Raw genomic sequence first — 27,537 nt, forward strand, 5'->3', positions numbered from 1 at the left:
GAGGACAACTGATGTTATTGAATGGGTCACTGGTCTGAGTTTGAGCATTTGGATTACATGGCTCATGTGGGCATTCATGATAATCTCTACCCCTCCGTCTCAAAATATAGATCGCTTGATTTTTTAACACATTTTTAAATCTCTTAACTGTATTTTCATTTTAAAACAAAAATTTTAACTATGCAGTTAAACAATTTTGAAACACGTGTAAAAAAAAAGCGACCTATATTTCTAAACAGACTACATCACATCTTTCTCAAATTTAGTCAGAAGTGTTAAATCTTTGGTTTATTCCTTGAGGGCTCTAAAGCTGCCGGACTACTACGAGAGGAAACAAATATACTTCAAAAACGTTGAATTTACAAAACGATGGATTGGCAAACCATCCGCAGATTCTACTATTAAAAACTGTGGTCCGGGAAAGTCTTGTGGATCAGTCAACTTCCAGCACAACTTTACCGATAATTTTTCTCTGATCTTTGGCATCGTGGGCTTCTTTCACCTGAGTAATTGGTAGAGTTTTCTCTACAGGTATCTTCAACTTTCCAGCCTCGGTCAGTCTGTGAATCTCGTGTAAACCTTCAGGATCAGCTCGCATATATGTCCACCAATATGCTGTAACATGATGAAGTGTAAGGAATTGGTTTACTAATACATAATACAAGATACTAAGTGGCAAGTGCTGGTTCCCATACTCACAATGTTAAATATGGCTGAAAGGTCGTACTGGTTAGTATGGTCATTGGTCACTAGTTCAATGCATGGTCATGTGTTTACTTGCTGTCAGCCGGGTCAGAGATACAAAACCAAAAGCACAAGAGTGCGTACATCAAGAACTTCACCAGCCATAATTTATCAATTTGCTATTATACAATATCAACAGGTTTTAATCCAAGTCTCTAGAATATGGTTGAAACAGAGGGAAATTTTACCAAAATTTTTACAGGAGTCTATAGTCTACAGGCTACAGCACAATACGACTCCATGTAACTAGAAATTTGCACCTAACTATATGTTAATGCAACTTTTGTCACTAGGGCATATGTACTTAGAAAGACCAAATTGCCGGAAGTTTCTCAAACTAGAAATTATTGCCAAGGCCTGACAATCAATCAGAAGCTATCACCAATCTTGATGATAAGAGACCATTTTGGGGGGCCATTTCAGTCAAGGAACAAGAAGGAACAAAGACTACTTCCACAGCTAATCAAACAAACTAACTCTTGCTGTAAAGTCTCACATCATCTACGTATTTTAATACACAAGTCATTAGGGTTGACCTTTGTTCCTTATTACATGTCATGTGGGACACTTCCTTCTTGGCTTGCTTTCAATGATCTTTATTTTCCTACAAAGTTAATTTCTTTTTGGGTTATGCTATAAGCTGTTTAAGATACCACATTCTTCTATTTAGTTAATTTTGTTAGAACAGTTAAGAGAAGCACAACCAACAAGAAATCAATCCACATATATATAATGATGTGTACTAGTCTACTAGGGCTATATATTGGAAGGTTCATTTGGAAAATCACGAGTTTGCCACAAAAAAACTTATATAATGTCGAACCAGTGAGTAGGATCTCAATAATTACAAAGTAGTAACAAGATAATCCAAATTTCAGACATAATTGAATTGCACCTGCTCTCTTATGCCTCTCTCTCTCTCATGGATCTTACTTAGTTCACGATATTAACTATTTACATACCGGTTCATTTTATTGTAAAAAGTGAAATAATTACCTATTCCATGAGAGAATTGATATTCCAACTGCTTCTTCAGTAAAATGGTCGTAGCCATAGGAAGACCAATAGCCACTCCATACCTATCACTCAATGATGCAGTTTCTCCCTATAACGAAACACGGTGAGTTATCAGATACTTGATATAAGATAAAGGCGAATGATATATTTTAAGATTCCTTGAATACTATAAATGCAAAAAGCATCTTCTCTTACTTGCAATGTCATATAGTGTCCCCCTCGCTTCAAGAGACTAATTGCTACTCTTTCTGTCTCTGCCACACCGATTGTGTCCAATGCAGCATCGAAATGCCCTTGCAAGGATACTTCAACATCCTGTTATCAGGAAAGACATCTTATAGAGAACAGATAAAGCGAGAAACACAACCAAACAAAGAGAAATTGTGCAAAAATTAAACATGGTCAAAAGTACAATCAGATGTCCTAAAAGCTAACTCATATGCGGCTACCTCTGATGTATAGTCAATAGCCTGTTCAGCACCAGCTGCCAAAAGCCGATCAATACTTTCATCAGCACATGTACTTGACACATGACAGCCTGCAGCCACAGCAAGCTGAACTGCAGCAAAACCTACAGCTCCACCTCCACCTATCACCAGTACTCTTTGACTGTGGAGAATAAGAAGAATCAGGTTAAACAAATTACCCCACTGTAAAAGAATCAGAAATTATGCATCCACATTATGTTGAACATTCAACTCAATAATTCCATATTAAAACCTTTTGGGATCATATCTTAAAATCTTAATTCGTTCTCCATTATGTCTGGTATTGTCATATTATAAATTTGGAACATTTTTAGTATTCAACAAATAAAAATTAAATAATATCTGATAATCATTAAAAAAAAATTAACTACCAAATAGAAGACAGTAAAACCAAAACAAGAATTCAAACATACTTTAAGGGAGAAGCTATGATCTGAATCCTCTTTTAAAGGATAGCCATTTCATGACTCTATGGACTCTTAAGGATATCCGTAGCAGCCCAAACAAGTAAAGTTTCTTTTTTATTCAATCATCTTTACAAATAAGCTTCTATTAAGTTCCACTAGTTTATAGAGGCATGCCCTAATAAAAATGAGTACTGTCTTGCATAAGAGCCAGAAATACATGCTTATAATGTTTTCTAAAATATAAAAGACTGTCATAACAAAAGGATTACATACAATAGAACCTTGCATTTAGACGTCATTGTGTATTTCAAAAAGATACTCCCACACACAAATATTTGATGTCTCAAAACTCCTGCTCAGAAAGTTCATCATAGTTTTTCTATTCATACCCTTTTGTTATTCTGGCAGTACTTTTAAGAGCACGCCATGCAGTCAATGCAGCAAAAGGAATAGCACTTGCTTCCTGAGAACCAAGAAGACAAAATACAAAGTCATGTTTAACAACTTCAAGATATCATACAAATTCAGAAATTAAACTCAGCATCTTTTGTGACAACTGACTACCCATATGTCTTGATTAAGAGATAAATGCAGCTAAAAGGCAGTTTTCCTTTTTACACACGCCAATGACTATTAGCACTCATCATGATAATATTTACATCATAAAATTTAAATATTTAGGCTCTAAATGATTAGAAGAATTTGATTTTAAGTTGCAAAGGGTTTAGGATTGAAATAGGCATAATTTTGAAACAAATTATGAATAAATGTCCATAAAATAGCACAAATTTCATGCCTTGACCATCCAATCATCTACTCCTAACTAAACTGAGCTTTGGGATTAAGCTATTAAGGTTAACCATTAACCATACGATTCTTAATTTCTACAAATAATCCTATACTAGCCTTTAACCCGTGCGAAGCACGGGCGGGTATAGAATTCATAATTTATTAATTATAATTTAAATTTTAACATCATCTTATTAGTATTTTAGTATTAATGAATTAGATTTTAACCAGATTAGATTTACCAACTGATTACATTTTTTGGACGACTACGAATTATACCAATATCGGTTTATTATAATATAGTATATAAATAATATATAAATTATATTTAAAAGAATAACATCACAAGTGTTTGTAATTTGAACGGTATAAAACTCTTTAATATTGTAAGAGTAAGAGAAGTCCACATGTAACCGACTTGTAGTTATAAAGGAGATGACCAAACCAAAATTTTGTACGACTACAAATTAAACCTATGTTGGCTTATTATATTATAGTATAGATAGTATAGATAGTATAGATTCCCCTAGTAAAACTTCCATACTATTAAATATGAAAAATTGTTAAGGTAGTATTTTTCTACAGCACAAATTAGCCATATCTATCCTTTCATCTACTCCCAACTAAATTGAGCTTTGGGATTAGCGTTCACTAAACTAAAGGAATTCTATGATCAACGATTAATGTTACCACTAAAGCTGAAGTCACTAAATTTACCACATGTCAATTATTAAGCATTCAATATATAAGGAGAACTACCTATATCAAAGATTTGATTTCTGTGAGAACAGAACACTTGATTAAAAATAAAAAACCATCAACACGATCACCAATGTAATGTTACGACTAAAGCTAAAGCCTCTAAGAATTACCACATGTGACATTGATGGTGGTTTTGGAACAAGTTGATCTTCTGAAAGAATAACATAATCTGCATAAGTGCCCCTCGCAGCAGTTGGATGCAGTGCCCCAAATACTTCCTGCCCGACACGAAAAGACTTAACAGAACCTCCCACATCAACAACTTCACCACTAACATCACGACCCAAAATTATTGGCAATAAAGGCTGAAATATTGAACGCCCGTAGCCAGCTCGCATCTAAGATTAAAACATTTTGTACGTAAGATAAATAATCATCCTGATCAACAGTCTAATTTGTGTAAGCAGCCCCAAGAACAGAGAAACAAGTTTGAATCGAAAGTAAAACATCACAATTTGTTTTACATGTCCCACTATAGAAAATCTACAACTAAGTACAACACAAGAAAAACTCCCTAATAATCTTTGATAACAGGAATATTTTGTGCATGGACACCACATTTCACGATTAATCCCCACTTTCTACTTTCTAGCAATACACTATGGTCCAAACAAAATCATAACTGAACGGACATTAGCAAATACACCTCCCGTCTCTAATTATCTGTCATGTTTAACTTTTTTACAGTTAAATTAACCGATCTTTGACTGATAATCAAATATGATTCTTTAATGATTTCAAGAAATTGTAAAGTACATTTACAGCAGATTATATATACCTTTTGATAATATAATTCTTTCATTTATGTAATGTGTGTTTTTGCGGTTAGAATTTGGTCAATTTAACCGTAAAAAAATCATACAGGGAGTAACGGCTATCATCCTCAATAGTGATCACATTTCATAAAAAACAGCAAATGCATATAAGCAATTCATAAGTTGGTTCAGAATTCATGAAACATACAAATAATAAGAAACCGAAAATAAGAAATATAATCGCAATCGAGAAACGTCAAAAACAGACCCTAGTATCAAGCGGATTAACGGAGACGGCACGGGCTCGAACCAGGACCTCGTTAGGATTCAAATTGGGCACACTGACGTCATCCCGGAGCTCCATCACCTCCGGACCCCCGAACCGGGGCAGCACCACGGCTCTGCAGCTCGTAACGATGCATCTCAAGCCCCCTGACGTGGACCAATGGGTTATAGAAGAATTCAATTTGTTGTTTTTAAATAAGAAGCGCATTATTTTGGATTAAAGAGTGTGAATTGAATTAATGGTGAGATTGAAAATTAGGGTTTGTGAGATGGGGAGATGTAATGTGTACTGCTTAGGTAGGAGATGAGTGACGTGGCGGTTTCTCAGGCTTTGAATTTAATAAGTATAAATTAGTACTGCTTGTATGCGTGTCATACTTTCCCGGACTAGCATGTCCGGTTATAATATAACTAGTGAAAAAAACCGCGCTTCGCGGCGGCGGCGGCATTATGATTTTTTTTATAAATTTAGAGGAAAAAGTTGTTTTAGTTATTTTCCCGTCAAACATAATATTAATAGAAAATTTATTATTATTTAGATAAAACTTTTGGGCCGCCCTCCCCTCGAACACAATACTAATAAAAAAATTTTTTTTTATAAATTTTGATATGAAATAATATTATAATTGCATAAAAGTTATTTTGAGTTAGGTTCCCGTTAAACTTATCATTAATAAAATAATTATAATTAATGTAAAAATTTGTTTAAGCGGCCCTCCTGTCAAACACAATATTAATAAAAAAAATTGTTTGACCCGCCCTTCTATCAAAAACAATATTAATCAATAATTATTATAATTATGATAAAATAAAATATAATAATATAGATAAAAATTAGTTTGAGCCGAAACACAATGCTAATAACAAAACATTATAATATAGTTTGAGTCGTCTACCATCAAACACAATACTAATAAAAATTATTATAATTATGATAAAGTTAAAGATTATAATTGGATAAAAATTATTTTAATTGTGGTCCTGTTTTATTAAAAATATATATTATAACTTAGATAAAAAAAAATTAATTTAGCCGCTTTCCCGTCAAACATAATACTAATAGAAAATTTATTATTATTTAGATAAAAATTAATTTGGGCCGTCCTCCCCTCAAATACAATACTAATCAAGAATCATTTACATTATGATAAAATTATAATTATAATTGGATAAATATATCCAATTTCATAGATTTTAACTATTATATTTTTCTTTATGATTCCTGTTTCTTAATTGTTTAGAATTATCTCTCTTTTCTTTTAAGATTCCTATTTATTCACTACTTAAAATTTAATAGATTTTAGCTGTTATATTTTTGTTAAAATTCTTATTTCTTAACTACTTAGAATTGTATCTCTTTTATGATTACTATTTTTTAGCTATTTTACCTATTTTTTCTCAAAAAATTAGAAATTTAAACGGAAAGTTTCTAGAGACTTCACGTAACCTCCCGCGTATCCTCTCAAGAATCATTTACGTTATGATAAAATTATAATCATAATTGGATAAATATATCCATTTCATAAATTCATAAATTTTAGCTATTATATTTTTCTTAAGACTCCTATTTTTTAATTTAAGATTCCTATTTGTTAACTACTTAGAGTTTCAAAAATTTTAGCTATTATATTTTTGTTAAGATTCCTATTTCTTAACTACTTAGAATTATATCTCTTTTACGATTACTCCCTCCGTCCCAAAAAAAGTGAGCTGGTTTGATTTTCACGGAGATTAAGAAAAATGTAGTAAGTTTAGTTGAAAAGTGGGTAAAGTGGTGGGACCTACCAATATTTAATAATAGATTTGAGATAGTGGAGGAAGATAGTGGGTGTAATAGTGTTTATATTATTATAGAAAAGAGATAGTGGAAGAAAGTAGTGGGTGTAACAGTGAAAAGTAGTGTTCAAAAATAGTAAGTATTATAGGTTCATTCTTTTTGGGACGTCCCATAAAGGAATAAGGGTCACATAAAATGGGACGGAGGGAGTACTATTTTTTTACCTGCTTTACTTATTTTTTTCCCAAAAAATTTGGAAAAAATAGAAAAATTAACCGGAGAGTTTCCAGACGCGTTAAGATCCTACTTCTTAACTACTTAGAATTATATCTCTTTTACGATTACAATTTTTTAATTACTTTACCTATTTTTCCTCAAAAAAATTATAAAAGAATTGTATTACTGTTAGAATCCTTTTAATAGATTCTAGAGTATTACTTTTAGAATCCGATAAGAAAAGAATTATATTATCTTTAGAATTCTTAAACCTTATTTTTTTGATCTATAATTATATTTTCTATTCAACATTAAACATTATAGTCTCTAGAGTCCCGCAGAGTCCTAGCGAAAAAAGCCGCGCTTCGCGGCGGCATTATGATTTTTTTATAAATTTAGATAAAAAATTGTTTTAGCTACTAAAAAATATTATTATTTAGGTAAAAATTAATTTGGGCCGCCCTCCCCTTAAACATAATACTAATAAATAATCTTTTTTTATAAATTTTGATACGAAATAAAATTATAATTCCATAAAAGTTATTTTCAGTCGTGTTCCCGTTAAACATATCTTCAATATATCTTATCGAAAATAAGAATTGTATATATTACTTTACATATCTTAAATATAAATTGTATTTTATCTATTATTATTAGTTTGAATAAATATAATCCTATTTCTTTTAGGATTACTAAATAAGAAAAGAATTGTATCATATTTAGAATTCAATATGAAATACTATTGTATCATCTTTAGAATTCATAAGAAATACCAAATATGAAAAGAACTGTATCGATCTTTAGAATTAAATAAGAAAAGAATTGTATTATTTTTAGAATTCTTGGACCTGATTTTTTGAATTATAATTATATTTTCTCTCTGAAATTCAAGAAAATTTAGAAGACTGAATCGAACAATCCTGGATACGCTCGCATCCTCCTTTATATATATACTAGTGAAAAAAGCCGCGCTTCGCGGCGGCGGCGTCAAGTTTTTTTTTTTTTAAAAATTCTGATATGAACTAATGTTATAATAGCATAAAAATTCTTTTGAATCATATTCCCGTTAAACATATGACTAATAAAAAAATATTATAATTAATATAAAAATTTGCTTATGTGGCCCTCATTTAATGTTCTATCAAACTATCAAGAATCTTTGGATGTATGATATAATAAGGTGTATTATCGTAAAAATTTGTTTGCTTCATAAAAGCCGTTTGATATAAGGTGTGATTACTTCGCGACGGCGTGTAATATCTATTTATAACTTATGAAATAGAATAATATATGAAACTTGTAATATTAAAGATTATATTTTGATAAAAATTATTTTGAACCGTGCTCATGTTTTAACAAAAAAGATATATTATAACATAGATAAAAAAATTATTTTAGCCACTTTCCCGTCAAACAAAATACTAATAGAAAAATTATTATTATCTAGATAAAAAATAGTTTGGGCCGCCTCCCGTTCCCGTCAAACACAATACTAATAGAAAAATTATTATTATTTAGATAAAAATTAGTTTGGGCCGCCTCCCGTGCCCGTCAAACATAATACTAATTAAGAATCATTTTGATTATCATAAAATCAATATATGATTTCTATTTTATATATCCTATTTATTAATTATTATTATTATTTAATGATTCCTATTAATTAGTTAAAAATACTATTCTTCTATTATTCTCATTTTTGTGCTATTAGTTTTTTTAATGATTATTATCTTTATAATCTTTTATTTTCTACTCGAAATTTAAGATAATTATAAGACTAAATCGAAAATAAAAATTGTACGTATTACCTTACAAATTTTAAATATAAATTGTATTTTTCTATGATTGTTAGTTTAAATAAATAAAATCCTACTTTTAGAATTCCTAAATAAGAAGATCTTTGAATTTGATTTTTTGAATTATAATTTTATTTATTCATTCGAAATTTCAAGAAAATTATAAGACTGAATCGAACTATTGTCGAGATTGGTCGTAAGTCCATGCATGCTATTTGAATGAGGCTGTGAAGATAAGGATGTTTTATGTTATATTCTTGTTGATTATTATGGAACGCTACGAACCTGTTTAGACAATGTAGATTCTGGAAGATGCTGGTTTTTATTTTTTTTAATATATAATTTGAAAAAAAATTAATAAAATAAGATTATAAATTTTATAACTTTTGAAAATAAGAATTGTATTTTTTAATTATATTTGTTCTATAATTGTTATTTTGAATAAATAGAATGCTGCTCTTTTATGATTTTATAATAAGTAAAATAATTGTACTATCTTTGCAATCCTTTTATCTATAAAATATTTGAATCTGGTTTTTAGATTATAATTTTATTTTCTATCTAAAATTTAAGAAAATTATAAACTGAATCGAACAATTCTATAGACGCCAACTTTATGATTCGAACATATTTAGATTATTCTTATATATATCTTATCGAAAATAAAATTTTATAATCTAAAATTCAGCTACATCTTCGATATATCTTATCGAAAATAAGAATTGTATATATTACTTAACAGATATTAAATATAAATTATATTTTATCTATTATTATTAGTTTGAATAAATATAATCCTATTTCTTTTAGGATTACTAAATAGAAAAAGAATTATATCATCTTTAGAATTCAATAAGAAATACTATTGTATCATCTTTAGAATTCAATAAGAAATAGTAAATAAGAAAAGAATTGTATCATATTTAGAATTCAATGGGAAAAGAATTGTACTACCTTTAGAACTCTTGAACTTGATTTTTTTGAATTATAACTATATTTTCTCTCCGAAATTTAAGAAAAATCAGAAGACTGAATCGAACGATTCTAGAGACGCCCGCATCCTCCTTTATATATATATATTGATTTATATTCAATCTTAATTTTGAAAATAATATCAAAATATATAAATACTACATATTATTTTTAATTAATATTATAATTTATGGAAACTTTATTATTCTATTTGATTATAGGAACCCAACATTATACTGGGAAAGGGAGTATTATATCTACTTATATATATAATAGCCCAACACGTTCGTGTCAAGCCTCCCTCCTGAGCAAATAAATTACCTAGCTCCAAACCGAGCCTAACTCCGAACCTAACTTTTCCTCACATATATAAAAAAATGTTTATCTTAGGAATTGAACCCATGACCTCTCCAACACAATTACACCACTTAAACCACTTGAGCTACACAATCAATTAGTTTTTTTATTCAAAAGCATTAATCACATACATTAAAAATGTTGTGTTTATATTATTTTCAATGTCTTATTTATTTGAGATAGGTTATTATTTGAGTTAAGTCTCATATGTTGTTTGCATGATAGATTAATATCTTCAAATTAATTATTTACGTAAATAAATTTAAAATTTAAAAGAATCTGAACAATTGGGCTCGAACTGTGATTCAGATTTCTAAACATAAATATAATTTATATTCAAATAAAATTGAGATTTCAGTGAGCATCTTTAAAAAGAAAAATTGGTTGACTTTCAACATGGACTATGTCATATTAATTTTTTTTAAAAATTTATAGATATAAAAATAGTGACAAAGACATCAAATTTGGTGTTAGAAAATATATCTAAATGCTGTACTTTTGATGATATATGAATTTGAAATATTATGACTTTTGATATAAAGGTTAATTTAGGGTAATTCTATATTTTTAATCAAAAGTCAACCAAATTATAATAAAAAAAACATTTTTGTGACCTACTAAAAATAATTGAGTTATAAATTTTACTTGGTTAAAATAAAATAATGCAGAGAAACAGGTTAAATAAAATGATTCAAACTACAATTAAATTAATTAATCATCTACAAATTAAACTAATAAAATATTATTAATTCTGAACCGGATAATCCGACGTGATGTGGTGAAAACTAACATCTGACTAAACGGGACTAAAAAAAGAATAATTTTCCTATAATCCAGAATATCAAGTACCTGATTTGGTCTTTAACAATTGAACATGATATGCTACATTACTCACCTTAAGAAATACGAGTATCAACATATTTAAAAATGTGAGTTTGCGCAAAGCTATAAACGTAATTGCACAACTAATTAAACTAATGTTATTATGAACTTTATGGGTATCTACTCTCTTTTTTCTATTTGAAATTCTAGCATTTTGAGATCTAAGACATTGAATTAGTATATAATTGATATGAAAATTAAAAGGGTAAGCCACATCAAAGGTGTCAAAATTTTTGTGGGTAAAATTATAAGGTTAGTAGTTCAATCGATGCTTTTATAATAAAATAAGGTATGGGTGCTTTTTCATAAAACACATGTTACAATTTCTATTTATATGTATGCAAAATATGCTAAAAGAGAATGTGTTTGATGATTTGCCCTATCATGTATCACTTAACTATTACACATACCCGCGCTCAAGAAAGAAGAAATAATATTAAAACAACGCGGACCACACATCTTCATCTAATCATGATTTTGGATATCATAATTCACATATCAAGAATAAGTTTTCATCAAAATCATGTTTTTTTTGTCAGGTCAAATCATGTTATATTAGATGAAATGATCTAATAATTTTCAACAATAAATTACATATTCTATTGATGAGGTATAATATAGTTAAAATCTACAAGTATAATCAATTTGAGATCTAAGACATTGAAGTACTATATAATTGATAAAAAAAATTAAAAGGGTAAAGCCACATCAAAGGTGTCAGAATTTTTTTTGGGTACAATTATAAGGTTAGTAGTTCAATTGATGCTTTTATAATAAAATATGGTATGAGTCTTTTTACATAAAACATATGTTTCAATTTCTATTTGTACAAAGTGTGTGCAACATATGTTGTAAAATAATGTGTTGATGATCTGCCTCATCATGTATCACTTAACTATTACGCAAACCTACGATAAAAAAGAAAAAATAAAATTAAAACAACGCGGACCACACATCTTCATTTAATCATGATTTAGGATATTATAATTCACATATTAAGAACAAGTTTTCATCAAAATCATGTTAAAATAGATGAAATGATTTAATAATTTTCAACAATAAATTACAGATACTTTTAATGAGGTATAATATATTTAGAATCTAAATGTTCAACATTAATTTCAAATATAATTTTGAACATGTAGATAATATGATAGTGGACTCTATATCCTAACGAATCTGAATATATATAGAAAAATCAGTTCAAATGGAGTTTTTGATCCATTTTCTTTTAATAATATGGTACTTATTGTTACTATGAACATTATTAGGGTGCAAATATTACATTTTCATATTTACATATTTTGTCAAAGAATAAAACGTAATAATTACATTCGAAATAATATGATGACACATGGATATTATTTAAAATACAAACACGAACTAGGCCCGTGCCTCGCACGGGCTTTTATGCTAGTTAATATATAAACTAGAAAGACGTGAAATTATCGTAATAGAATTTGATATTACATACAAAATTCTCCCATAAAAATATAAATTAACCAAAAATATTATACATTTAAATATTAATTAAAAAGATAGTAAAGAGTTAGTTTATTTAACAAATTAGCTTTTACTTAAAATTAATAAATGTAACATGCATGATAATAAATTATTATTAAAATACGATGACTTTATATGATAATCAATGCACATGAATGAATTATAATATAATAATCTTAAACTACTATTTCGACCAATTCAGATTTTCTTTGAAATAAATAATTTAGTTTAATTCTTGGTTAACTATAAATAAAAATGTAAATATGCTTATATATACTCTCTCCGTCCCAATGAATTATACTCCCCCGCCCCATTTTAGTTGTCACATTTCTATTTTTGTTGGTCAAATTGACTAACTTTTGACCAAAGATTATAAGTCACTCTTTCATTATTTTAAAAAACTAAAAATTACATCTTAAAGTAGATTAAAAGTTATTTCCAGTAACATTTTTTTTTATTTTTTCAATTGATAAAATACCAATAAATTTCAAGCAAACTTTGGTCAATTTGACCGGCACAAAACCAAATGTGACAACTAAAATGGGACGGAGGGAGTATACATTGGACACGGAGACCAAGAAAAAGTGAAATAAATGAGTAAAGTTATATGAAAAATGGGTAAAGTGGTGGGACCCATATATTTTTTAATACTCCCTCCGTTTCAAATTATATGTCTACTTTAAAAAAATCACACAATTTAAGAAAAGTGGATGTTCACAAATTAATTGCATTAAATGATCAAAATATATGAAGTGAGATTGATCTAGGAAATATAAATAAGAGATATGTGAAGTAGAATTGACTTTGGAAATATGATTTTGCATTATAAATTGAAGTGGACAAGTAATATGAAACAAAAGAAAATTTTAAAAGTGGACATCTAAATTGAAACGGAGGGAGTAATAGATTTGAGATAGTGGAGGAAAATAGTTGGTGAAATAGTGTTTATATTATTATAGAATGGAGATAGCGGAAGAAAGTAGTGGGTGTAGTAGTATTTTATATTATAAAAAGTTGCTATTTTGAGAATGTATAAAAAATGTATAAAAATGATGGGACATCTGAAAAGGAAACCGTATATAATTGGGACGGAGCAGTAGTATTTTTTAGGTAGGTTTTGTTTGCATAGCACGAAAGCATTATTTCTAACTGTTTTGGGAATGGGATTTATATATATAGAAAACCGAAACCGCGTCTAATTCGGTCTCCCTCGCTCCACTCTTGTATATAAATAATCAAGCACGTCCATGTCTTATCGTTTCTAGTAGAAAAAGTTTGTCCCACATCTTGTTTTATCTTTAAATTCAGAGAAAGCCACGTTGGTAAGATCCGGTCTCGAAGCATCAAAAGATGAAAAGGCTGCGGAGGCACATCCCTGAAGAAATCGTAATTCTTATACTCCAAAGACTCCCCCCCAAGTCTCTGCTTAGGTTCAGGTGCGTGCAAAAATCGTGGTATCATCTTATACAGAGTCCTTGGTTTATCACTGCTCACGCAAATTGTCAAAAGAAATATCTTCTGGTTGGATCAAATCATTCCCGGTGGTCTTATTTTAACTCTTTCTCTTTGTCATTGCGTTTTGATGAGGCACAGTGCAAAGAATACTATAGAATACATCAACAGAGTGAAGAATACTATAGGATACATCCAGAGGAGGATCACAGGTTCTTGTCAAAGGTACAGTGGTATGCTGCATCACATGGTTTGATATGTTATACATGCGCGTATTTGGAAGACGAGTTTGGTGTTTTTTTATGGAATCCGGCTATTAGAAAAATAAAAATTCTTCCTGATCCTCCCCAGCGTGGTGGTGCTACCGCATGGCTTACACTAGCATTCGGATTTAGTCAAAAAGCTAATGATTTCAAAGTTGTAAAGATATTAGACAACTACCAGACCATTGTGGTTGAGGTTTATAGTTTGAACACACATTCTTGGAAAACAATTAGTAATGATAATCTCATTCGGACTTATAGGTTGTCTGAAAACAATTGGGTGTTTCTAAATGGTACGGCATATATTTTTGGTTCAAGCCGGAAAGATTTTCAACCTATAATAGTGTCCTATGACACAGATAGCGACATAATGAGTGAGATTTCAACACCACATACCTGGGAAACTCATTTCTTTCATATTCATAGATCTATTCGCGTACTTAATGATTCACTCGTTATTTTTACTGGGAATCCAGATGAGTGTAGTTTTAACATGTGGGTATTACAACAAGGCAGCGACACAAACAAGTTTTTCTGGGAGAAGAAGATTAATGTTGATTTGGGTGGACTTAATAGTTCTTGCTGGGATGTCTTTGCTCTACGAAGCAATGGGGAATTAGTGTTACGTGAATCGTCTGAAAATGAATTGGTTTCATATGATGCCGAGAAGGATGAGGAAAAGGATTTTGCAGACTCATGGGATCAGTGGTTTGAATCTGGTAGAAAGCTACCTTTGTGGATAGATTCTTTTTCGGAGAGTCTAGTTCTTATTAACACTTAAATGATGTGTAGATTGGAGATGCTATCTTAATGATCGTGGAGTGAATTTTTTGTGCACCACATGTTTTATGTTTCATGTGGTTTTAATATATCAAACCATGTTCACAATATTCACTTTTACAAAGTAAAAAAGTGGTTAATTGCAAAATTTTAATCAATAACTTGTGTATGTCAAATGATGTTACAATCATAATAGAAACCGTGTATTTTTACCCTCGATAAAGGAATATATTTTCTTGATCCAAGGCTATTACCTGTACTTTTGACGTTTGTTCAATACAGGGAACATTTGCCTTGGGCAAAGGCAAATGATGAGGAAATAGCGAACACAGGATCAAACGCAAGTATAAGCTGGAAATTATCTTGAACAGAAGGAACTAATTAGCATCTACACTGCAAGTAATCATATTCCTCTACGAGGCCTTCAAAAAAAATTAGTGAATACTATCAATAGCAGGGAGGAGCTAAGATTACTAACTTCGAAGTAAAGCAGGTATGAGAATAAATGTGTCTACGTTTTTGTGGAGAAGAGTGATTGCATATACCATTACTGAGAAGCAAGACCATGTCGCTGTCAAGCACAGGAGTGATACGACGTGCGATGGTCACAACATCTACGTTTTTTAATCCTCCCTCCGTCCCATTTTATGTGACCTCATTTCCTTTTTGGGACGTATCAAAAAAAATAACCTAGAATACTTACTATTTATGAACACTACTTTTCACTATTACACCCACTAACTCTATATTTTATACTCTCTTATTATTAAATAAACACTTTTACACCCACTACTTTTCTCCACTATCTCAAATCTATTATTAAAAATTGATAGGTCCCACCTCTTTACCCACTTTTCAACTACATTTACTACTTTTTTTTTAATCTCCGTGAAAGTCAAACCCGTTCACATAAAATGGGACGGAGGTAGTACATACTAACTCTTGCAGTAAAGTCTCACATCATCTACGTTTTTTAATACACAAGTCATTAGGGTTGACCTTTGTTCCTTATTACATGTCATGTGGGACACTTCCTTCTTGGCTTGCTTTCAATGATCTTTATTTTCCTACAAAGTTAATTTCTTTTTGGGTTATGCTATAAGCTGTTTAAGAGCAAGCCCAATGTAATTCCCTATTTTCAACCCCTAAAATATTATATATTAATGGATACCTAAAATATTGGGGATCAAAAAGCTATTTTACTCCAACGGTGTTCCCTGTTTGATTCCCTATATTTTAAATTTATATATACAACTAAAGGAGAGAGAAAGATTGCACTAATAAATAACAGAAAAATAAGAGTGAGATATGAGCTGGTGATGACATGGAGCCTATAGGGGTTGCTTTTTTATCCCTCAAATAAGAGCATTCTCATCCCAACCCCCAAACCCAACCCCATCCCCATAATTAAAAGAAATCTGCTAATTTTTGTAGAAATATAGTCTACATCCGGAACCCTAAAATAGGGTTTGATTTTGGGGACTAGAAATAAATCCCCATATTTGGGGTTTCACTATTCATCCCTCATACACTATTCATCCTCCATTTCATTATTATTTTATTAAATATCAAGTCTTATCTTATACTTTTATGGGGATAGGGATTGAATATGGGGAATGGGATGGAAGAAACTTATAAAAATTTGTAAAAATTTATGGGGGATTACTATTTTTAGTAAGTTTTTGGGGTTGGGGATTGGGGGCCGGATGTGAATTCTCTAAGGGGTTGAACTTTCTCTCACCTAAAATTAATTGGGGATAGGGAGTTGCGTTGGAGGAGCTCTTTTTGTTCTCAATCCTCAAATGTTGTCCAGGTAGATGAAATATAGGTAAGAAATGAGTGCATTGGAGTTGCTCTAAGATAGCGCGTTCTTCTATTTAGTTAATGTAGTTAGAACAGTTAAGAGAAGTACAACCAACAGTAATCAATCCACATATATATAATGATGTGTACTAGTCTACTAGGGCTATATATTGGAAGGTTCATTTGGAAAATCACGAGTTTGCCAAAAAAAAAAACTTATATAATGTCGAACCAGTGAGTAGGATCTCAATAATTACCAAGTAGTAACAAGATAATCCAAATTTCAGACATGATTGAATTGCACCTGCTCTCTTATACAATTATATTTTCTTTCAAAAAAAATACAATTATATTTTATTCAAATCTTGAAAATATATTAAATTATATAAATAATATATGTTAATTTTAACAAAATATTATAGTTTGTTTATTAAAAAATATTAACTTAATTATGGGAACTAAACATTTGGATAAGTTATCTAAAGTTAAGTGATATAAACAATAGGAAGTAATTTTTAAAATACGAAATCAATGTTTATCAAAATTAATCTATTCAAATAACATTAAGAAAAAATTGAATAATGAGAAACAAAATACGTGAGAATTAGTCTGTCTGAGCATATACAAGAAACTCAAAGGCTCTTCAATGTAATATTAAATATATGATTTTTTAGAGTATCTTCGAGTACCTCTTCGTTAACTCTTAAATATAATATAAAATATAAAATATTTAGAATATTAATATATTTCTAAAAGTGTCAACTCCGTCAATATTTTTTATTTTTATTTTCTATTTCATTTTATAATAGGCAAATGCAATACTACAATATATAAATATATTACACTATAATAGACAACAAATGGGTTAAATATCAAAATGGTCACTGAAGTGGAGGTCATATATCACTTTACTCACTAATTTTAACGGTGTCTCATTTCAATTATTAAAGTCACAATAAATATCAATTAAGTACCTCAGAAATATAGTTAAAGAAGTAAAAAATTATTTATAGAGTTTGACATATTATTTTTGAATACTAACACAACCAAGTAAAATGTTATGACTTCTAGTATTTATGATAATATATTTAGATTTTATAAAGTCTATTTATTATTTATTATATTAATATTTTCTTTGTTTTAATTAAAAATAAATAGTAAATAAAATTGATAAAATCTAAATATAGTGTCATAAATACTAAAAGTCATAAACTTTTAATTGGTTGTGGTAGTTATCAAAAGTATTGTGTCAAACTTTATAAATAATATTTTTACTACTTCAACTGAAATTTGGAGGTACTTGACTGATATTTATTATGACTTTAATGATTGAAATTAGACCCCGTTAAGATTAGTGAGTAAAGTGATATATGACCTCCACTTCAGTGACCACTTTTATATTTAACCCATAGACCAAATACAACACTTACTTTCATAAAATTTAAATAACAATCATTTTCAAACAACATTCACATACAAAACTTACTAAAAACATAATGCAACATACCAAAACCAAAACTCTTTTAATACAACCAATCACCACTCCAGTACTATTTTATATAGGTTTTTTTTTATCGTAGTTCAGTACCGTAAAAGACGTAATTATTTGCAACAAAAATTTATTTGTGATGATAAATTAAACATTATTTTATCAACATAATTTTTTGTTTTTACTAATCATATCAATCTGTATAATATTAGCATACAATTAGTGTGGTTTGTATGCAGTGATGCAACGGTAATATTAAACTTGATTGCACTATTTTTTATATTTAGATATCCGGAACAATCTCGACCCGAAATCCAACAAATTTGAATTTAGATAAATAAAATATAATTGGATTTGTCAAAACCTAACCGCTGTCGTCCTTAAAATAAATCTTACTTAACTACACAGTTTTAGTTGCACGGAATCGTAAAACACAACTTTCTCCGACTAGTCATATGCAAAAATTTCTCATTAAATTCAGAGCCGAACCTTGCAAGTCGGAAGGTATCTTTAAAAATGTTTTCAACAATGTTTTGGAGATTTATATGCACTTCATTGAGGTTAGGATAAGACCTGATTCACCTAATTTGAGTGTGGAAAACTCTGAATCTCTAGATTGTTATGTTCATGGCTATTCAAAACTCTCCAAATAATCAGCAAATCTACGAGTTCATTATGATAATAATGCATAGCAAAGACGAAATATAGAAACTGAAAAATTTAATTCAAAACTTAACCAAATATATCACGTAAATATGGCCACATTCCAAAGTTGTTTCATATGAGTCTTTCGGGTAGTGATTTAAGCTTGAAAAACAATGATATCGATTTAACGATATTCAAAAATGATATTTTCAAGGATGAAGCTGGTGTTTGGACAATGCTCGTTGATAAAGAATATGCTAAAGCTAGAGAACCTAGCATCATACGTTTCTTAACTCCAATTTGTGACTTGATGTGTAAAAAAGGAATGCTCGGAGTTGAGGTACGGATTTACTTATTTATCCAGTGTTTCCTTTATAATTTATCTTACTTCTTTTAGTATTAAAAAAAAATTCAAAGCTTTGGTTACCGTTGCATCAGCGAAAAAAAGTCTTTCAAAATTAAAATTAACAAAAACCTACTTGTCTTTTAATGTAATAGAAATTGATCACCATTTGTTACTCAAATACAACTAACAAAAGAGAGTGAAATGAAAACAAATTGAAATTCAGTTAAAAAGCTTTTCATTCCAAAAACTATTTAAACCTAATTTTTAAATTAGCTATTAATTTGCTAATTTTCACTCTATTACAACTCACTCTGTACTACTGACACGGTGTAAAAAAATCACAGGGTAGCGTTTGTTGAAAACACTATAATTTTTTTACTGTCGATTTATATGTTTTGGAGACGAATCACAAATTGTTATGGACAAAAGTGAGACAATCATTGTTGAAGATCTTTTTCAAATAAAATTTAGATATGGGTGATGACTTTTGATTCAGTAAAAATTTAGAGTCGCTAGCGACACTCATATGACACCAATTTTCACAAACTATGTTCAATTCAATTTTTTATGAATTTAGGTCCCTAAATTTGATAAAGAACCCTAAATTTATGGTCCAATTTGGGGTTTTTTTTAAATTAAATCTAATTTGTGAAAATTGTTGTCACATGAGTGTCGCTAGTGATTCAAGTTTCAATTTGACTACTTGAACTTTGAGTTTGGATATAACTAACACTTTCAAAATTGTTTTGATCTGTATGAAACTCAAAAACTCTAGTAAACACCGTCAAAATCTTTTTGACGGAATGACTTAGATCAGAAAACAAAAAAAGTTAAGTGACCTTAAATACGGAATCTTTAGTTCAGGGACCTAGACAATAAAATGTAAATAGTTCAGGGACCTATAATCTAATTTGCTCGAAAAATAATTCACTCCAACAGTATCTTAGTCATTCCCTAGATCACTAAGATCCATTAGCCATGCCTTATCTTTAGCTAACCACTCTCCTCTCCTAAATCTTATTTTATAATAAATTTTGAAAACAAATATGTTCTCTCTTTCACCTATTGTAATAATGATAACTTTTAATAATAAAATAGTATACAAGAAAAAGGAATGAATATAAGGAATATTATTGGAGGTGAGAATAGCTATTATCATCATAAGTCACTAAGATCCAATATTTTATATTATATTTAAGAAATGTGCTAAGATGCTGCCAGAGATGCTCTAAGTAAAATTACAATTTTTTTCCAGATGCAAGTAAAATTACTTAATGGCATTCATAAACACAATTCATAAGTAAATTTCTTAAATCTATCCCGACCCCATAGAACCTCTTTATTCAACAACACATACATATTTTTCAGCTTAATCTGATCCTGAATTCTAAACACCATCCTATAACATGTACACTTTTTTCTTCCTCTAACAACTATGAACGTCCTTATCTTTCTTTTTCGGATTCTTCCGATTAAAAAGCTGAAATTCAGACATAAATCTACATAGCAAGTGAAAAAGTCAGGATACGCCAAGACAAAATGTAGCAAAAAAGCTAAGTAGATGGATACGATGGTTGATTGCATTTTCTGTAAAATAATAATCTAGAACTACATTTTTTCTGTGAATTCAAGAGTCTGGAAATAATCTTGCGAAACTTCCTTAATTTCTAGCATACTCAAGGAGATGAGTATTTATATATAGTGAGGCACAATTGCTTAGCAAAAGTAAAATATGCGACGACAATAGATACAGATAACTAAGACAAACACTCCACTACGAGATCATTCTTGCTCCCCAAGTTCTTTGTTGCAACTGTATTTCATTCAATGCCATGCAAAATTACTATTCGTCTTCTCCATCGCACCCGATCCTTTTACATGGAGATTACGCATAAAAAAATAAATAAATATAATTAACTAATTTAGGAAGAAGAATAAAATTTATCGAGAACCAATTCATCTAATCTCATAATAAAAGTCTTCAATAGATTTTACGTCATATTTCGACACTGAATCAAAATTTAAGACGTTAACAAAAGCTCTCAAATAGATTTGGACGTTGCCGAATCTGGACTCATATATCATGTTGATATCAATGGACATCTCAAATCATCTCACACCATATTTCAACACTGCATCGAATTTTAGGGTGTTAGCGGAATGCTCTCAAATAAATTTTATGTTTTATTTCAACGTTGAATTGCAGATTTCTACCGAACCTGAACTCTGATCGATACGAGTGAAAATCCAAACTAATTTAATTTTACATATGTGCACATCTAAGTGAAAATAGAGGGAACATATAAGGTGACGTGTGGTATCTGTGTTGTAGGGTTTGGTAATAATAAGCGTGTTTGGTAACTTCCCTCCCTCGGACAAATGTTGTATTCACTTGGTTTACATAATAAAATAACATAAAAACGATGAAATACTACTGCAGTGGATGAGTATTTATAGAGGCCGGACTGATGTGCTTGATACACCAAATTGCTAGCAATACGAAATTAATCAAACAGAACTCCGAGAATTTCTTAGAACAGAGATACTTATAATGCTATAAGTCATCTTTGTCAAGAAAAAAAACCGAAACTAAATCGATCATGGCCGCTACAGAGGACGCCAAAAACGCAAAGCTAGCAATAGCGCAGTGTGTCTGTGGCTGGACGATGTTCTTTCTCTACGTCCCTCCATGGATATGGCTAATTTTAAATACGGTAAATCAAACCTCCATCTCACTATCTCTCGAAGATTTCATGATAGCTGATGTTCAAAGCTCCAATGTCTCCGCTCTTAACCAAACATTGATTTACTTCAAACTCCATATCGAGGATACGGAAAATGATTTGTCAGTTCATTACGAAAACCTCAGCCTCGGTTTCTCTTATTATCGCGGTTCTGATAATATTGTTCAACTAGGCAACTACACAATTCTGAGATTTCATCAGGATGCTCATGACAAGACTCATCCACAGGCTTCTGTTGTGCTAAAGCAAGGGCTTTCGTGGCAGGAAATTTCCAGGAACGCGACGTCTGTGACTGTGGCCTTTCGAGTTGATTTAGCAGGTGTGGTAAGGTTTAGCGAGTTTAATGTTGAAAGCAAGAAGCTGAAGATGATGGCAGGGGCTAAGGTGGAGGTTGATCCGGTCACTGGGAGGAGAATCAGCAAGAAAGCTGTTGGGCTGAAGCATATGATTAAGCATCATCAAAGTGGCTCGGTTACGTTTTTCCTTGTGTTCATGATCATCGCTACTATTTTCGCTCCGCTTTGGTGCTTTTGTTTCGTTGAATGTTTTCGCCTATGCCGTTCGGATAATTAAGGAATTTTCGGACTTTTCAGATTTTTAGTCTTTTGATTAAGAATGTAAAACGTTTGAATTTCTTGCACAGGCTTTCGCTTTCATAATGTAATCTTTTCTTTTTCATCGATCAGTGCCTGGTACTTGGGTACTGCTCTGTCTATTACAGTAATGCATTTGCATGCGAATTGTACCAGTTTATGTAGATATATTATTGTAATATTGTTGATTATGAGAGGAGAAACAGGACACAACGTTGAAGGAGAAAACAAAAATCTTACTCCCTCCATCACAATTTAGATGAGCTCTTTGCTCATTTTACACATAAAGTATTAAATGATAGTTTGGAAATGATAAATAAGAGAGGGTAAAGTTGGAAGATTGTTGACAAATGTGCATTGAAAAGAGAAAGGCTCAAGTATTTTTTGGGATAAAAAATTTTCTCAAAAAAATCATGATGGAGGAAGTAATATTGAAAAGGTTTGGGCTTGGCTAACCCGTGCCCTCATGGCATAGCATTTACTCCTCCTAGTTTTTTTAGTTAGATGCTTTACGGCAAGCCACACATTAATTTCAAACGTTCACACTTATAAAAAATAAATTTGATATTTTATTTATGTATTATATTATAATTCTAATCATTTATATTTTTTTAATAATGTTTAAATAATAAAAATCATAAATTTATTATTAAATATGAAATTGGCTAATTTTAGGTAGAAGGATTATTTTAATTAGAAAATTAGTATATATGCAGGGGGGTCTCAATATTATTTGTGGAATGATATCAATTAAAAATTGTCATATAAATATGAAAAAAATATTATTCTATATTCTCACTTTTTTTAAAAATAAAATCTTATTTTATTACAAATATAAATTTAAAAGATAAATAAAAAATAAATGTATGATTAATATTTTGGTAAAGTTATGAGTGGTTTTATATACATACACAGATAGTCATGCAATTTTAAAGATAATTAATGATGTTAATGGTTACTGCACAAACATTTCCTCATTGAAAAGATAGTAAACTCAACAGGCATGTATGAAAGAGAAACCGTAAAGATATAATTTTGCCAATAAAATAGAGAAATCTGGACAATTTCCCTATAAATTATCACAAACTCTAAAAGAGCAAGTAGGGAACAACGTCCATGGTTTTCATGATTAATGGTTCCGAATAGCAAATACAATCATGACATCGTACCATAATTTTCTTTTCTAACAATGTTAACGACCTCCTTTTATATTTTACTAAAAAAGTTAACAATTGGAGAAAACGCTATGTAGTTGCACACCACGGCAAAAAGGCAACAAAAAGATAAACAAGTATCCTACATCTAGATGGCTAATTCATGAAGCTTTTCTTTATCCTTAATAAAATCTAGATAAACGAGGATATATATTCTCTTTGAATCACCCCTATTGTTCAGAGTCAAAATTTCATTTTATTTAATTATACCAAATATATTTATAATTATTAATGAAATAAAATAATAAATATCTAAATTTATCAGATTAAGTGAATATGAACAACAATTTTTGAAATAGATAGAATAAAACATGCAATTACAATAGATACAGGAGTGTTTGGCTCGGATTCTAAGTGCAATTTGTGCACACTTATAAATAGCTTATTCGTCTTGTTTGTATAACGAATTTATAAGTTAATTTGCGAGTTATAAGAGGGTGAAACTCCTAACTCTTTGAGTGAGTAACTTTATTTTTAAAGCTTGATTAAACTTACTTTGTAAAATTCAATGTACAAGGCCACTTTGCAAGATAACTTATAATAATTTATTAATAATTTTTATACCCAATAGATTATAATCATCAAAAAAATATCAAAATCGTATAAATAAAAATTATTTATTTCTTACGGTTAACTTCTTATTTATAAATAATAAAAACTTTTTTGTAATAAAAAACGCCCGGATAAAGACTGACATGAGTACCCCTACCCTACTACATTATTCCCTGCTCACCAAGTCCTTTGGTTAAATAAAGTCCTCCAAACTAGTGTTGGGAATGATAGGCGTGTTTTCTAGAATTCAAATCAAGGCAACTCCCCAAGCTCTTGAGTATTCACTAATCACTCGGTTTGCATAATAAACTAATGTAAAAGTAATAAAGTAGTACTCGAGTGGATGAGTATATGTAGAGGCCGGAGTGTTGTGTTTGATACATCAAATTGCATAGCAGAACCAAATCAAAAAACACAAGTAAATCGATCATGCCAGAGCCCCAAACTGATGGTATGAGATTTTATAATGATCCCAACTATGCAGCAGCAAGGGCTGCCCATGGTGTAATGGGTATCATAGTGATTTTAATATTTGTCGTTCCATGTTTATGGCTAGGACCAAGTTTGCAAAATCAAAGCTCCATCGTATTATCTCTCGAAGATTTTATGATAAATGATGTTCAAAGCTCCAACTTCTCCGCTCCTAACCAGACATTTATTTACTTCAAACTCCACCTCGAGAATTCTGATGACCATATAACAATTCATTATGGAAACCTCAGTCTCAGTTTCTCTTATTATCGCGGTTCAGATAATATTGTTCAACTAGCCAACTACACAATTCAGAGATTTCACCAGGATTCTCATGACAAGGCCCATCCACAGGCTTCTGTTGTGCTAAAGCAGGGGCTTTCGTGGCAGGGAATTTCCAGGAACGCGACGTCTGTGGCTTTTCGGGTTGATTTAGCAGGGGGTGTGAGGTTTACGGCCAACAGAATCAGACTCAAGAAGCTGAAGATCATGGCAGGGGCTAAGATGGAGGTTGATCCGGTCACTGGTAAGAGGATCAGTAAGAAAGCTGTTCGGCTGAAGCATATGATTAAGAGTCATCTTAGTGTTGGGGTTATTATTTATTTGGTATACTTGGGAACGGTTGGCACTCTCATTCCGTTTGTGTGTTATTTTTTCTTTAAAAGCCTGAGACCAGGATCGCTCTCCGCTGATTAAGGAGGAATCATTAACAAACAGAGATGTTTGATTCCCTCAGCTTTTCAGACTTTTGGTTTGTGATACGAACAGAGACTTTTTCTATTTTGAGAGTATGTGTTTTGTTATGGATTACTCGAGGTACACGATTGTAATATTTTTTAGACTAAAATAATAGTAGAAATGAGAAGTAAATAAGTTAATAAAGTGTTTGGAAAAAAAGCAAAAATTCTGAGAGAAAAAAGCTAACATTCTCAGATTTTTAAAAGTGCTTCTGCTTACTTACACAAACGGGTCAAGAAAAGTTCAAACCGGAAACTTCAAGATATCATACAAATTCAGAAATTAAGCTCAGCATCTTTTGTGACAAGTGACAACTGACTACCCAAGTACCCATATGTCTTGATTAAGGGATAAATGCAGCTAAAAGGCAGTTTTCCTTTTTACACATGCCAATGACTATTAGCACTCATCATGATAATATTTACATCATAAAAATTTAAATATTTAGGCCGCTAAGAATTACCACATGTGACATTGACGGTGGTTTTGGAACAAGTTGATCTTCTGAAAGAATAACATAATCTGCATAAGTACCCCTCGCAGCAGTTGGATGCAGTGCCCCAAATACTTCCTGCCCGACACGAAAAGACCTAACAGAACCTCCCACATCAACAACTTCACCACTAACATCACGACCCAATATTATCGGCAATAAAGGCTGAAATATTGAACGCCCGTAGCCAGCTCGCATCTAAGATTAAAACATTTTGTATGTAAGATGAATACTAATCCTGATCAACAGTCTAATTTGTGTAAGCAGCCCCAAGAACAGAGAAACAAGTTTAAATCGAAAGTAAAACATTACAGTTTGTTTTACATGTCCTACTATAGATAATCTACAACTAAGTACAACACAAGAAAAAAGCCCGAATAATCTTTGATAACAGGAATATTTCATGCATGGACACAACATTTCACGACTAATCCCCACTTTCTAGCAAAACACTATGGTCCAAACAAAATTATAATACAACGGACATTAGCAAATTTCCGTCTCTAATTATCTGTCATGTTAAACTTTTTTGCGGTTAAATTAACCGATCTTTGACTGATAATCAAATATGATTCTTTAATGATTTCAAGAAATTGTAAAGTACATTTACAGCAGATTATATATACCTTTTGATAATATAATTCTTTCATTTATGTAATCTGTGTTTTTGTGGTTAGAATTTGGTCAATTTAACCGTAAAAAAATCATACAGGGAGTAACAGCTATCGTCCTCGATAGTGATCACATTTCATAACAAACAGCAAATGCATATAAGCAATTCATAAGTTGGTTCAGAATTCATGAAACATACAAACAATAAGAAACCGAAAATAAGAAATATAATCGCAATCGAGAAACGTCAAAAACAGACCCTAGTATCAAGCGGATTAACGGAGACGGCACGGGCTCGAACCAGGACCTCGTTAGGATTCAAATTGGGCACACTGACGTCATCCCGGAGCTCCATCACCTCCGGACCCCCGAACCGGGGCAGCACCACGGCTCTGCAGCTCGTAACGATGCATCTCAAGCCCCCTAACGTGGACCAACGGGTAATAGAAGAATTCAATTTGTTGTTTTTAAATAAGAAGCGCATTATTTTGGATTAAAAATTGAATTGATGGTGAGATTGAAAATTAGGGTTTCTGAGATTGGGAGATGGTATGTGCAGGAGCTGAGTGACGTGGTAGTCTATGAGGCTTTG

The 27,537-nt window shown here is 30.8% G+C and overlaps 2 protein-coding genes across 3 annotated transcripts; one reads left to right on the forward strand and one right to left on the reverse strand.

Moving 5' to 3' along the window:
- Positions 1 to 208: 208 nt before the first annotated feature.
- On the reverse strand, positions 209 to 27,537 carry LOC108219674 (uncharacterized). Of its 2 annotated transcripts, none has more exons than XM_064094305.1 (7): positions 27,205 to 27,537; positions 26,304 to 26,531; positions 3,046 to 3,119; positions 2,211 to 2,370; positions 1,957 to 2,076; positions 1,741 to 1,849; positions 209 to 615 (listed from the first exon to the last, which is right to left on the reverse strand). In XM_064094305.1, exons 1-7 carry the CDS (start codon positions 27,427 to 27,429, stop codon positions 434 to 436), a joined length of 1,098 nt encoding a protein of 365 aa, XP_063950375.1. In that variant the 5' UTR covers positions 27,430 to 27,537; the 3' UTR covers positions 209 to 433. The 2 variants fall into 2 exon arrangements, with proteins under 2 accessions (XP_063950375.1, XP_017248658.1); XM_017393169.2 differs by lacking the exons at positions 26,304 to 26,531; positions 27,205 to 27,537 and adding exons at positions 4,318 to 4,545; positions 5,231 to 5,573.
- LOC108221847 (F-box/kelch-repeat protein At3g06240) lies at positions 14,031 to 15,292 on the forward strand. Its single transcript, XM_017395701.2, has one exon. It carries the CDS (start codon positions 14,101 to 14,103, stop codon positions 15,244 to 15,246), a length of 1,146 nt encoding a protein of 381 aa, XP_017251190.1. The 5' UTR covers positions 14,031 to 14,100; the 3' UTR covers positions 15,247 to 15,292.

The sequence above is a fragment of the Daucus carota genome, chromosome 5 (assembly GCF_001625215.2).
Source record: "Daucus carota subsp. sativus chromosome 5, DH1 v3.0, whole genome shotgun sequence".
NCBI classification, from domain to species: Eukaryota; Viridiplantae; Streptophyta; class Magnoliopsida; order Apiales; family Apiaceae; genus Daucus; species Daucus carota.

Coding starts and splice junctions, on each gene's coding strand:
- LOC108219674 (XM_064094305.1), bottom strand. CDS start 27,429: ATGCGCTTCTTATTTAAAAACAACAAATTGAATTCTTCTATTACCCGT. Junction 3,120..26,303: donor CACCGTCAATGTCACATGTG/GTAATTCTTAGC, acceptor CTTGGTTCTCAG/GAAGCAAGTGCTATTCCTTT. Junction 1,850..1,956: donor GACACTATATGACATTGCAA/GTAAGAGAAGAT, acceptor GTTTCGTTATAG/GGAGAAACTGCATCATTGAG.
- LOC108221847 (XM_017395701.2), top strand. CDS start 14,101: ATGAAAAGGCTGCGGAGGCACATCCCTGAAGAAATCGTAATTCTTATA.